Raw genomic sequence first — 12,757 nt, 5'->3', positions numbered from 1 at the left:
CTGTCTAGTACTTACTGTTTTGCAGATCAAACACATCCAAAGCTTTATTAGTTGGGTTTTTCCCTATCCAAGCATTACTCTTCACAGTTGCACAATAATTTTTCGATAATCATGTTATAGATACTAAACATCAATAGTCGTTTATCAGTGACTAACATTTGTTAAGAGAATTTGTACATACAATCTGAGTTTTTCTCTTCTAACTAAATTTTTTCATACTTAAGAAATAAGAGATCAAATCTTTAATCACTTGCTTAAGGTATCCGAGTCTCTTACGATTAAGACGAACGGATGTTGGTAGTTGCACAATTATATATACCATATTTATAAAAAAAAAATATATAGATAAATCTCCCAGCTCTGCAGTTGTATTAATTTAATTAGTCCTCCTGCCAATTTATTTATGTTAATTAAAAAATTCCTTATCTCTCTCTCTCTCTTGATGTTGCGTATGGAATAGAGCTGTTATTGTGTGAAAAGTCAGCGTCTCCCTTTCTCTTTCTATAAACTCATCTTTCTCTTTCTTTTGTTTGTTTCTTATTAACAAGAGAACAATCAGTTTCAGTTCCAACCCCCAAAAACCTGTTCCCTAAACTTGCTTTTTCTTGCTCCTTAATAGCCAAAAAACCTTATTGCATGTTTTTTGTTATTAAATTCTCTTCCAAAATTCCTTTCATTTCATATATATATATGCTTCAAAACCAAACCATGATGAATAATAACAAGAAACTCTTGTTTTTCAACTAAGCATGTGTAGTATCTTTGTTTCTTCATCAAGTATGGACAATTACCTAGGTGATTTAACTGACATAATCAGAGGTGGTACTGCTGGAGCATATACTAGTACAGGAACTTCATCATCATCTGCTGAACCTGCAGTTTCACATCATCATCATGATCATGATAATCAGTGGAATCATCATCATCATAATCATCAATTCTCTTCTGATCATCATCACCACCCTTTGAGTTTCTCTTCTGTTCTTGAAGACAATAGAGGAGGAACAAACATGAACATGTTTGGTGATCCATTATTTTCAACTTTAAGAGATCCATTTTTACAAGAACTTGATCATATACCTTCTTCTTCTTACTTCAACATCACAAGTACTACTAGTACTACTTCACCTGCTTCTATAATTGATGTTGCTTCTTCTGGTGTTAGTGTTACTACTTCATCATCTTCTTCTGCTTCTGTTTTTGCACTTGATCATGAGATGAGATCAATATCAAGACCATGTAAAAACATATTCTCAAATATGATTCAGATCTCTCCTAATCCAAAGTTACCTAATTATGAATCTTCTTCAACAATAGCAGCACCTTCTCCAAGACCAATTAAACCTTCTGCTGTTATTTCAACCAACATCAATATTAATGCTAAGGATTCTCTTCTAGACAACACAGGAGTTCAGATCTCATCTTCAAGGAATACAGGTCTTAAACGAAGGTAAGATCAGACATTATATTATATTATCTGCTTAATTAATTAATATTAATAATTAATGTCATTGAATATAAGAGAATCAAATTAATTTATGCTTGTCCATGTTACTATAATTAATTTCATGCTGATGAATCAATCACATACTAGTACTTTTTTTTTTTTTTGATTTTGAAGTAGAAATTTTATGGTGATTTTTTTGAAGTACTATTGAGAGAAAGTAGGGTTTGGCATAAGTTAGGCACTTTGTTTCTTTTTCTTGTGACTACACGTGGCACTATTAATGGTTTATATTGAGAAGAAAGTTATCAAGACTATAACATGTGGTTTAATTTCTTTGAGGCTTTTCATAAATTAAAATTCACCTGAAAAGTAGAGTTAGCTTCTTGTCACACATAATTAAAATGACAGTCACAGAGACTGACCTTTCAAGAAACTTATCTTAAACTTACTTTTCTTCCATAACTACCTGAAAATTCCTATTCCTTTGATCATCATGCACAAAAAACCATAGTCCTTTTAATTTTTAGAATACCAAAACATACCTACCTATTTTAATTGGAATAAATCAAATTAAATAGATAGCCTAATCTAATAGTTTTTTTTATTTCCTTTTTTTGGTACATGTTTTTTTTTAATGTCATATGATAGAATTCTTATTATTTCTTGCATATGTGAAGAGTGAAGTATTTGATTGGTGGAAATGGTAAATAGCTATTTATTATTTTTGTGTAATGAATTAATTGCAGGAAGAATCAAGCAAAAAAGGTGGTTTGTATTCCTGCACCAGCAGCTGCAAATAGTAGACAAACTGGAGAAGTAGTTCCTTCAGATTTGTGGGCTTGGAGAAAATATGGTCAGAAGCCTATTAAAGGTTCACCTTATCCAAGGTAAGTTACTTTCTTAGAAGTACATAATTTAGCAATTAAAAATACATTGAGGCAAAGCTTCTTGATATTATTAAATCATCATGTTTGACTTGACTTACCTATAACTATAATCATTTCCTTGTAATGTACTACTGTGTTTCTTCCACATTTTTAGCTTGACCATTGTATATTGTTACTTGTAACACATTGAGATAACAAAAACAACAACAAGGCTTAGGTCTTCCAATTAAGAAATCTCTCTCTAATTGCTACTAGTATTTTATTAAGAGTTTAATTAAGAAGCCTATTAGGTTTTCAATTAATGAATACGACAATTGATCTCTTTTCATATTCATTGATTGAGGTGACAATACATGATTGTATGTATGCGTAAAATAATAGTATGGAAAATGCTAGATATCAAGAAAGAATTTTCTTGATGAATTCAAGAATGACATGGCAGAATAATCACCCTTAGATTTCAATCTTATTTATTAAAGTTTCATAAAAAAAAATACATAACACCCACCATCCCATGATTTCCGGCAAGACTGAGATTTTATTGGCTAACATTAATTTCGGGACAATTTCTTGATAAAATCTTTCTTGATATATAACATTGCTCTAATAGTATAATGAGAGAATATGCTAATTAAATTCTTTTATTAAAATAAATTTATTGTATTAAGCAATTTTGATTTGGTATATAATGTTAGGAAAAACTGCACATTTCATCCTTTAAGTTTCGACCCTGTATAATATTAGTCCTTTAAGTTTCGTAACAATATTTCCGTTAGGTTTTGACATTGTTTCAGATTGGTCCTTTAAGTCTCGTTTAGGTATTATGTTACAATGTTTCTTCTTGTTCAAAAAAAATGTTACAATGTTTCTTATTATTATTTTTTGGTTGCTATTAGGGGTTATTATAGATGCAGCAGTTCAAAGGGATGTTCAGCTAGGAAACAAGTTGAGAGAAGCAGAACTGATCCAAACATGTTGGTTATAACCTACACTTCAGAACACAATCATCCATGGCCAACACAAAGAAATGCCTTAGCAGGATCAACAAGATCTCAACCATCCAAAAACAATACTTCTACAAAGAATTCAGAAACATCACAGCCACAAAATGACACAACAAAGCCAAAAGAAGAACAAGAGAACAATAATAACAGTGATGGAAATGATTCTCCAGTTGTTAACAATGTGAAGGAAGAGAATATGGAAGATATAGAGAAGCTACAAATTGAGATGGATGAAGGAGAATTCAGTGATGGACTTTCTTATAAGGTGATGGAAAATAGCAAAATTCATGAGGACTTTTTTGCTGAATTGGGTGAAATTGAAACTGATCCATTAAACCTATTGTTTAATCAAGGTTTTGGTGGTAATTCAAGTAATGATAGGGATCAATCCAAGGTTTTAGATCCATTTCATCTCTTTGATTGGTCAGGTGATAACAACAATACCAACAACTCATTTGAAGGACCAAACAAGAGAAGGCTATGATGACAACAAGACCTAGAATTTAAATGCATGCACCTAGCAACAATGTCTACCTCAAAAAAAAAGACCTAGTTATCAATCTTGCTTTTTAGTATTATTTGGTGGTGCTAGCTATACTACTCAAGGTCATGTTTGGCTATCATGTGATTTGAAGTGTGTCATGTGGAGGGAGATTGAAGAAATTTTCATTTTTTTACTTACTATAGAAAAAGTTGAAATAGCGATATAAATTTAGAGACAGAAAAATACATAATTTGTCTTTAATTTAATCGTTCACTATTAAAGACATCAAAAATTGATGATCTATTTTATTTTTTTCCATCTCTAATTAATATCATTATTTCAACTTTTTCCGATAGTTCAATTTTTTGGATTTAGATTATCTATAATTAATGCAAAACACATTCAAACATTTAAATTACTAACTGCGTGAATGCCTGTTGATGTTAATCGTAGATAATACAAACCCTACTTTATTTATTTTTCTTGTTATTTACCAGAAAAGGCAGTGAAAAAATTATAGAAGAGTGAAAAAGAGAAAGAGTGCTGGTTGGTTGATTGGAAGCAAACCAAACTGAGTCCCACATTCCTTTTGGAATATTGATGGATGGGACAGAAAGCTGAGGAACAGAAGGTTGCAATAGTTGCAACAAGTACATTTCACTATATGAAGACATGATCACTCGAAAGTTCAGTAGTGTGAGTAGATTGATGATAAAAAAGATAAGACTAGCCCTTTCATCTTTTCAAGTGGGAAAAATTATTTATTTTGAAACCTTCTTGGTCATGCTCATGCTGCATGTGGGGTTATTATTGTTATTATTCTAATTCCAAAGTGTGTGAGTGAAAAAGAGAAAGAATTTGGATTCCAAGATTTGCTTGTGAGATGAAATTTATGAAAGAAGACAAAAGAATATATTTAGGGTAATTTTATTTATAATATAAAGCTTGACTTTTCATATCAGTCACCTCTAATCTAGGGATGTGTGACATATGAGAGGTGAAATGCATGCTTTGGTTCCTCAGCTTTCTGTTTTCTTATTATTACTATTATTATCTTATCCACCGACTTGTTTGTGTTCAATGATTTTAATTTGAATGAATGAAATTATTATTACTTTTTTTTTTGTTTATTAATTTTACTGTTTTATTTATCATCACAAAGAAAATAATTATGATTGTTAGTACTTACTACTCCCTCCGTCCCGGAATAACTGACCCATTTTCTAAAAAAAAGTGTCCCAAAATAACTGACCCATTTCAATTTTCAATACAACTTTCATCATTTTCAATACAATATAACACTAAATAATACTACTTTTATCATTCCCAATACAATATATTCCACTTTCCCCTTTATTTATACACTTTTCTTAATCTGTGCGAAAAACTAAAGTAGGTCAATTAAACCGGGACGGAGGGAGTACTTAGTAGTATATGGTATCGGTAGTTTGTGTTTAGATAACAAAATCCAGCAAAACGAGGTTGGCATTTAATCATTTAGCATGTGCATGCTCAACTATTTGTGCATGTTTCATTATAATTGTAGTAGAATCCATGATCAGTGTTAATATAATAATAAGTATGGAAAATGCAAACATATATATGCATATAATATTTAACTGTAATTACTACCAAATTGAAAAAAACCTAGCTAGGTTAATTGAGAACATGATCAGATGCGGTAAAATATTAGCGATGATGATGCAGAATTCATTAATAATGTAACATGTCATCAAAACCTAGCACATATTCTCTACATATCAACCCAAAACCTTAAGGAATGGAGAATATGGGCTATCTATTTCATATATCAAATATTTTGTTTATTCATAGTTGATGGAAGACTAATTACTCACATTTTAACCTAATGATCTTTCTCTCAAACGTACGCGAGTCTCCTAAATTCAATATTTACATCGTCGTTGGTACCAACGAAACACATCTCCTGACTACATTGCGAGGAAGACTTTAAAATTCAATAATTCAATACCACTTCTTCTAACTATACTTGCAACAACCCACTTTTACTCCCCTAGCGAGCCGTACCAGTCTCTAATATTTCTTGTTGTGGAGTTCGGGTGAGCGTTGAAGCAATAACAAGTCAATACTCCAAGACCTCAAGAGAGGGAGACATCACATTGCACCCATGATTGTTGGTTCAATTGTTATATATTATATGTAGCATTGATTTAATTTGAAAAGGTCTCACATTGCTTTGTATTGTTGAGAAAAAAAGGGAGACCAAAACAATGTATATGAACGATGGTTCTTCGTTATTAGACAAGCTAGCTAGTTAGAAGCCAATTATCAAACAATATATGTAGTATAACGTAAAATACCTTTTACTATAGTATGATGTTGAGAGAGTTGACAACATGACTCTTCCTTAAAAAAAGAACTTTGGTTTGAATTTTGAAGTCACCTATTTGAGAGGTAGTCCAACCCTAATAAAAAAGGGGAACTGATACTTATAGCGAGAGATAGTCTCGCAAAAACTTCACGGCCATATATTTGCCAAGTAGCTTTCCTAAATTATAGTCATTACTTCCCTTGATTTCCGGCTAAGAATAATTTCAATTGGCTAAAACATTTTCGTACTTAATTCTAGATAAATTTTCTCGGGATGAATAGCAATGCTCATAAAAAAAATTAGATCTTTTTGGCAACTAGATTAGTTTCATAATGGACCTAAAAGACCTAAGCCGTGAGAATATTTTGAAGTATCTAGTGGAGGTTTAAGATTTTAATTACGGTGGTTAAAAAAAACGTAAAAAATCATTTTTGGTCGGATAAAAAACCTTTTTCTTGGTAGTGTAGTAATTTTGTTTATCCATCTATGAAGATTGGTTCAATTGTTATTTATCATATGTTGCATTGATTCTACTATATATCCAACTCGATATTATCAATGCTTTATTGCATGGAGACTAAAGTGAAGTTGTATTTCATTTACCATTCTCATAATCTCAGACATCATAATAAAGGTGAGAGGAAAAGGTTTTCTATGATCCCTTAGGCAAACCCTCCATGCATTGTAGAGTAGCAGCAATACTCTGTCCCATATTATATAACAAGAGGAAAGCTTTGAGAAGTACTCAAAAAAATTTAATTTTGTTAATTCAGTTAAGCTGCTCATTGTGACCCTTCGTGAAAATTTCACATTTGCTAACAATTCGTAAATACCTTTGTAAAATAACAATTAACATTTGTTATTTTTTTTCAAAAAATAAATGAAACTTTTGTAAATACCTTTTGGGCCTTGAGGTATACACCCTCCGGTCACTATTATAAGCAAAACTTTGCATTTTAGATTCATTCAATTAATGATGTATATAATCTTTATTATAGACTACATACATCATTTAATGAATGAATCTAAAATGCAAAATTTTGCTTATAATAGTGACTTGAGGGTGTATTCTTTAACCTAAAATTAGCCTCTAAGAATTCATCACCTAATCTTCTACATGAATCATTTTTTTTTTTTTTTGGGTCAGATAGCTCAAATTCTCTATATATAGTGAAAGTAGTTATTTAAGAAAATTCCAAGCATGATCTGATCTAATTCCCTTTTTATCAAGAGATTTTGAAGGCTTTTGAGGGAAACTTTATCCCTTTTCTTATTTATGAGACATTTTTTCTGAAAGAGAAGATGTAGGTTTTGTTCTTCCAGGAACTTTTACTGACATGGATGGGCCCAATTGTAACTGTGTTGGTGTCAAGATCTACTACCTATGTGGCTAACGGTTAAAAGGGGATCCTATAAAATTTATTAACACCAGCATTTTTTTTCAATAATTTTTTTTTTTTTTTTTACAAACTCATGCACAATTTGCTTTGACATTGTATACATAATAAAGAAATGTTCAACTTTTTTTACAAGTTCATGTACAATTTGTTTTGACACTGTATACATAAAGAGTGGCTTAATTAATGTCATTAAAAAAAAGAGTGACTTAAGTGAGAAAATATTTTATTATTGTGACAAATAAGTTTTTTTTTTTTTTAAGGATATGACAAATAAGAATTAATAATAATCATAATAATTATCTTAAAATTAATAAAAACTAACGGTTTAGATAAAAAAATTAACAAAAATGTCTCATGAACCTTTCCCAGTGTTTCTTCCTTTTCTCTTAGTGTTCAAAATATTTTTAAAATTTCATTATATGAGGTTACAAAGTCAAATATTTACCATACACATCATGGACAATAATATGATATTTAAATTTTTTTATAATATTTTAAAATTGTTGTTCATGCAAAATAATATACAATGTTATATTATTATTTATGCTTGAATAAATAGGATCATGTGCATGTTAATGCCAAATTCATGTTATAATTAGCTATAGCAAAAGATACATGTCTATACCTATATAGTATTAATTAGTGGATGCTCTTCTTCTTCTATCTAAAATGTGACAATTTTTAGCCTAAGCACCTTCGAGCCACATATCTCCAATTTGTAATGGAGACAACTTTATTTAATTCTGGTGAAGCCAAGTTATTGGATATGGTCTTGTCAAATCCATAAACTTTAGTGAACTTCATTCTCACCTCCCTACAAATGAAGTCACTTCAATGGGTAGAGGAAAACAACAGTTTGTTTAATGGTTTTGCCCATATAGTTGATTGATGGGTAAGAGTCATTGTATTCATTTGAAGGAATATATATAATTAATGATGCAACTTGTTCTTGTGGGAGTTACTGTAGTTCATGATTTTGAAGTGATGACACAAATAAAGCTTCATCATTCTATAGGCTCTTTATTATTTTTTTTTCAAATGTGTGATCATGTATATATAATTGCTTTTAGTCTTTTGTTGGGAGAGTTAATTTGCTTTGATCTCTATCATTCTTGGTATGATTTGCATATCAAACATCAAATCGTTCATAAATTGGTCAAAAATTTATAATTAAGAAAAGGAATATGAAAGTTGTCAAATTTTGGAGAATGTTAATGTTAGTTCATTGGTTAAATCTTTCCCATCCTGCAATATTCCGTAAGAATTTTTTTTTAAAAAGAATTTTAATGAGATATATTGTTTTTTGCTTGCAGAGAAACACACTTTGCATACTTCTTTTGGTCCTTTAAGTTTGTCAAAAATATCAGGTTAATCTTTTAAATTTTTTAATTTTTAAATAGGTCCTTATTACCCTTTAAGGATCTAATTGAAACTTAAAAAACTTCAAATAGATGCATTTAATTAACAATTTAAAGGACTTATTTGAAACTTTAAAAAAATTAAAGGACCTATTGAAAACATAAAAAAAATTAAAGGACTTATGTGAAACTTAACAAACTTAAATGATTACCTCAATATTTTTGTCAAACTTAAAAGATCAAAAGAGGTATTTTGTCAAAACTCTACCTGCCTCTATAATAATGAATTTAAAATAAAGGATAATTTAGTAGATTGCATTCAATTTTCATTTTTCAATAAAACATTCCAAAAACTGTTTACTAAATTTACAAAAATAACACTTTGTTTAAAATTTGTTTGATTAGTAACAAATGGGTATTTTACCCAAATGAAAATGTGCGCACTAGCTAACTTAGATCTTAATGTTTAGAACAATCTAAAAATATTAAGGTCTAAATTAACAAGTATGCACCTTTTCATTTATACAAAAAAAATCTACTTGTCTCCATTCAAACCAATATACTCCCTCCGGTCACTGATATAAGTAAAACCTAACTTTTTAGATATATTGAATAATTAATGTATCTACCCTATAATAAAGACTAGATACATCAATTGTTTAATGTATCTAGAAAGTAAAAATTTGCTTATAATAATGACCGGAGGGAGTATATGAGAAAATGTACACCTTTTCGTTTTGGGAAAAATAAATTGTCTCAAATTATAAATCACTTTACAATATTAATGAATCATTAATATATTCTTTTTTTACCCTTAACTATTTATGAATTTATTTTTTTTTACTTCCTTAGTTTGTTTTTCTCATAACATTATTGAAAAATTTGATTGTAAAATAACTCATAATTTTCTATTTCTCATATAAAATTAATTAGATTTTTTAATTTATGTTAAATGGATAAAACGGCTTAAAATTAATTACATCTCTTAATTAATAGGCACACATATGTACCACATATATAGGAAAGGAAAATGCTACTTTTCAAGAAAAATAGCTTCAAGAATTTTTCAAGAAATAGTTGGCAAATTTTAATTGGATGATTTATTTGTCCACTTCCTATTTTTCAGCCACACCTCCTTGAATTGTGGCAAATAGTGCATTGTGATTGGCTATTCTTTATTCTTGAAGAATTCTTGATATTATTTTTCTAGAGATATAGCATTGCTCGGAAAGGAAATGTCATTATTTAGTTGATCATGAACATATTTCATGAATTCAAATGCATTTTTATTCCGAGCTTTTAGTTGACAAATATTTTTTTGACTTAGTTATTTGATATTTAATGGCAACTATATTACGAGAATCATTTGATCCTGGACAAAGGCCGTATATTTTTAAAACAAAAAACGTCTAGGAGTTTCTACGTTGAATTGAATCTACACTATGTTCCACTTTAGATTTAAATGGATTAATATATTTATTATCAGTATTTTTCTCACTCTCTTTTACTTGTTCTTTCACACAAAGATTTTCTTTCTCCTTCTAGTCATGTTTAAAATATATTTCAATAATAATACATATTGAAATATTAGAGTTAGTCTCTAACTGACTCTTGCATACAAAAGTAAATCATAAAAGGGTAAATTTATTAAACAAGAAAAAAGAGAAAACATAAGTGGTAAGAAAAGTGATGATTTAGAAGTAAGAAATAAATGAACAAAAAGCAGATAGCGTGGAGTTATTTGTTAGTGACAACAAATAAATTTAACATACTTTAGAGTATGCATATGATTCACATGTTAAAATTTAGATGTATTTGTCAATTCTTTTTAGAAGGAGTATGCTTAAACTAAAATCGACCAAACCTTTTGTAATGTGATGCTTGAGGTCCAAACTCTTTAACTTATTATATTTTATGATTTGTATTGTTTTAACTTAATGTGAATTTGACTAGTTGATATAAACCTAATTTAATGACTTTGTTAATTTACATATCCTTATTGTTTGTGAAATATATCATACAAACATGTTGAGTAGAACATGTTTGTTATAATGTATAAACAAGTTGAACATTATTATTTGTATGAAATGTTTTATATATGCACAGGTTTGTGCAAATATCATATGCACATGTCAATTAATGCCAATTAATATGTACAAAGAAAGAATCTTACATTAATGTAAACAAATTCAGTAAACTAGATTTATATCAACTAGTCAAATTCAGTCAAAACTAGATGCAAAACACGTACACTACATGAGTTTGATTATAATGTATTTAAAATGATTTATTTAATAAAAATTCTATGATTTCTATAAATATATTTTCGTTAAACAAAATGGTTGTCGGTTTTAAAAAATAGTTGGCATTAATATTTATAATGATAATATATGCTCTTATCTATATAATCTATGTTAAGTTTTGATGTAACTTTTTTCTTTTAATTTTATAATTTAAAAATGTATTCTTCATTTTACTTCATGCTGCAGAGATATTATTCTGTTAGTTAGGTATGTTTCACCTTCAATTTTTAAGGTAAAGTTTGTAAAACTACATTGTTTAAGAATAATTAAATTTTGCTTAATGTCTATACAACAACAAGGTTGGTCATATATAATTCAATTTATTACATATTAGATTTGAGAATTAATAAGTCAATTCACTTATACTTTTCAATGAATACTTATTGTTTTATTTTCAACTATACATACCCTCTAATTAATTAAGTGTACACTACTTCCAAAACATTACAACAATAATAAAAAAATTGATTTAGTAAAATTGTTATTTATTTTGACACCATCAATATATATTTTAATTTGTGTATTAAAATTTTAAACACACTTATTTTAAAAGTAAATAAATAGATCTCTTTATTTTAACTAATTATCACACTATCACTTGAATCACTATATTTAAACACTTAATATATCAATATAGTAGTCTATAGCGATTTGAGAAGGTCAAAAGCCTTTTCAAAATATTGATAAAATTAATTTTAAAAATACAATGAATGTTAAGTTTTGATGTAAATTGTTTTAATGAACAAATTAGCTAAGAGAAAAAGGGAAAAACAGAAAAAGAAAGAACTATGGATGAAGAAAAAAGGGAAATGTTCACCTTTACGATAATGATAGTTTGATGTGTGGTGAAAGATTTGTGGTTTAGGTTTATAATGTATTGATGAATATATGGTCCAGATGAGTTTTCATGAGGGGAAAGATATCACAAAGAAAATGAATTACTCCTCTCTCATTTTTTGCATCCGCTTTCTCTTTTGCTCTGAATTTTTGTTCATCCATATTTAAACTCACAAACTAGGTTAAGTTCTTATGGGAAAAACAATAACAAATTGTATTCTTGGTGTGTATGATAGTAGGAGACCAAAGATCAAAGTTGTTGAAAATACAAACAAAGCATAACAAATTATACTCTTGATGCAAAGGATAGTAGGAGACCATAGACGGGAGTTGTTGCAAGCATGTACGGACTTTGACTTAAAAATGAAAAACATGATATACATTATTGGTGTAAATTAATTTTATATTAACATTCCATAAGAATAGAGTATCTTACAAGTGTTTTCAAAAACAATTATAAAATAGAACTACCTAGTAAGATGATATGCTCTCATTGCCTCAAGAAAGGGTAGGTTAAATGTCAAAGTTCAATCCCTTCTGATTTTTTTAAAAGTCTCGCTAACGAGCATCCTAAGGGCACTTTTTTAGCATTCCTAATTAAGAAATTATTCACCAAAAAATCAAATACTTTAATTTTTAACACATTAAATACACAAGTTCCACACATGCTTGCAACAACTCCAATCT

General features: G+C 28.9%; 1 protein-coding gene across 1 annotated transcript; it reads left to right on the top strand.

Annotated features, from left to right (window-relative positions):
- The first annotated feature begins 539 nt into the window (after positions 1-539).
- Positions 540-4,780, top strand: LOC146945134 (putative WRKY transcription factor 14). Its single transcript, XM_085743495.1, has 3 exons — positions 540-1,450; positions 2,194-2,334; positions 3,231-4,780. Exons 1-3 carry the CDS (start codon positions 750-752, stop codon positions 3,820-3,822), a joined length of 1,434 nt encoding a protein of 477 aa, XP_085599621.1. The 5' UTR covers positions 540-749; the 3' UTR covers positions 3,823-4,780.
- The last annotated feature ends 7,977 nt before the right edge of the window (positions 4,781-12,757 follow it).

Source organism: Medicago sativa, chromosome 2, assembly GCF_051527215.1.
Source record: "Medicago sativa cultivar Bolivia chromosome 2, Bolivia_mono, whole genome shotgun sequence".
Classification (NCBI taxonomy): domain Eukaryota; kingdom Viridiplantae; phylum Streptophyta; class Magnoliopsida; order Fabales; family Fabaceae; genus Medicago; species Medicago sativa.
Note: the sequence above shows the minus strand (reverse complement) of the source record. Positions and strands in the feature narration are given on the sequence as shown.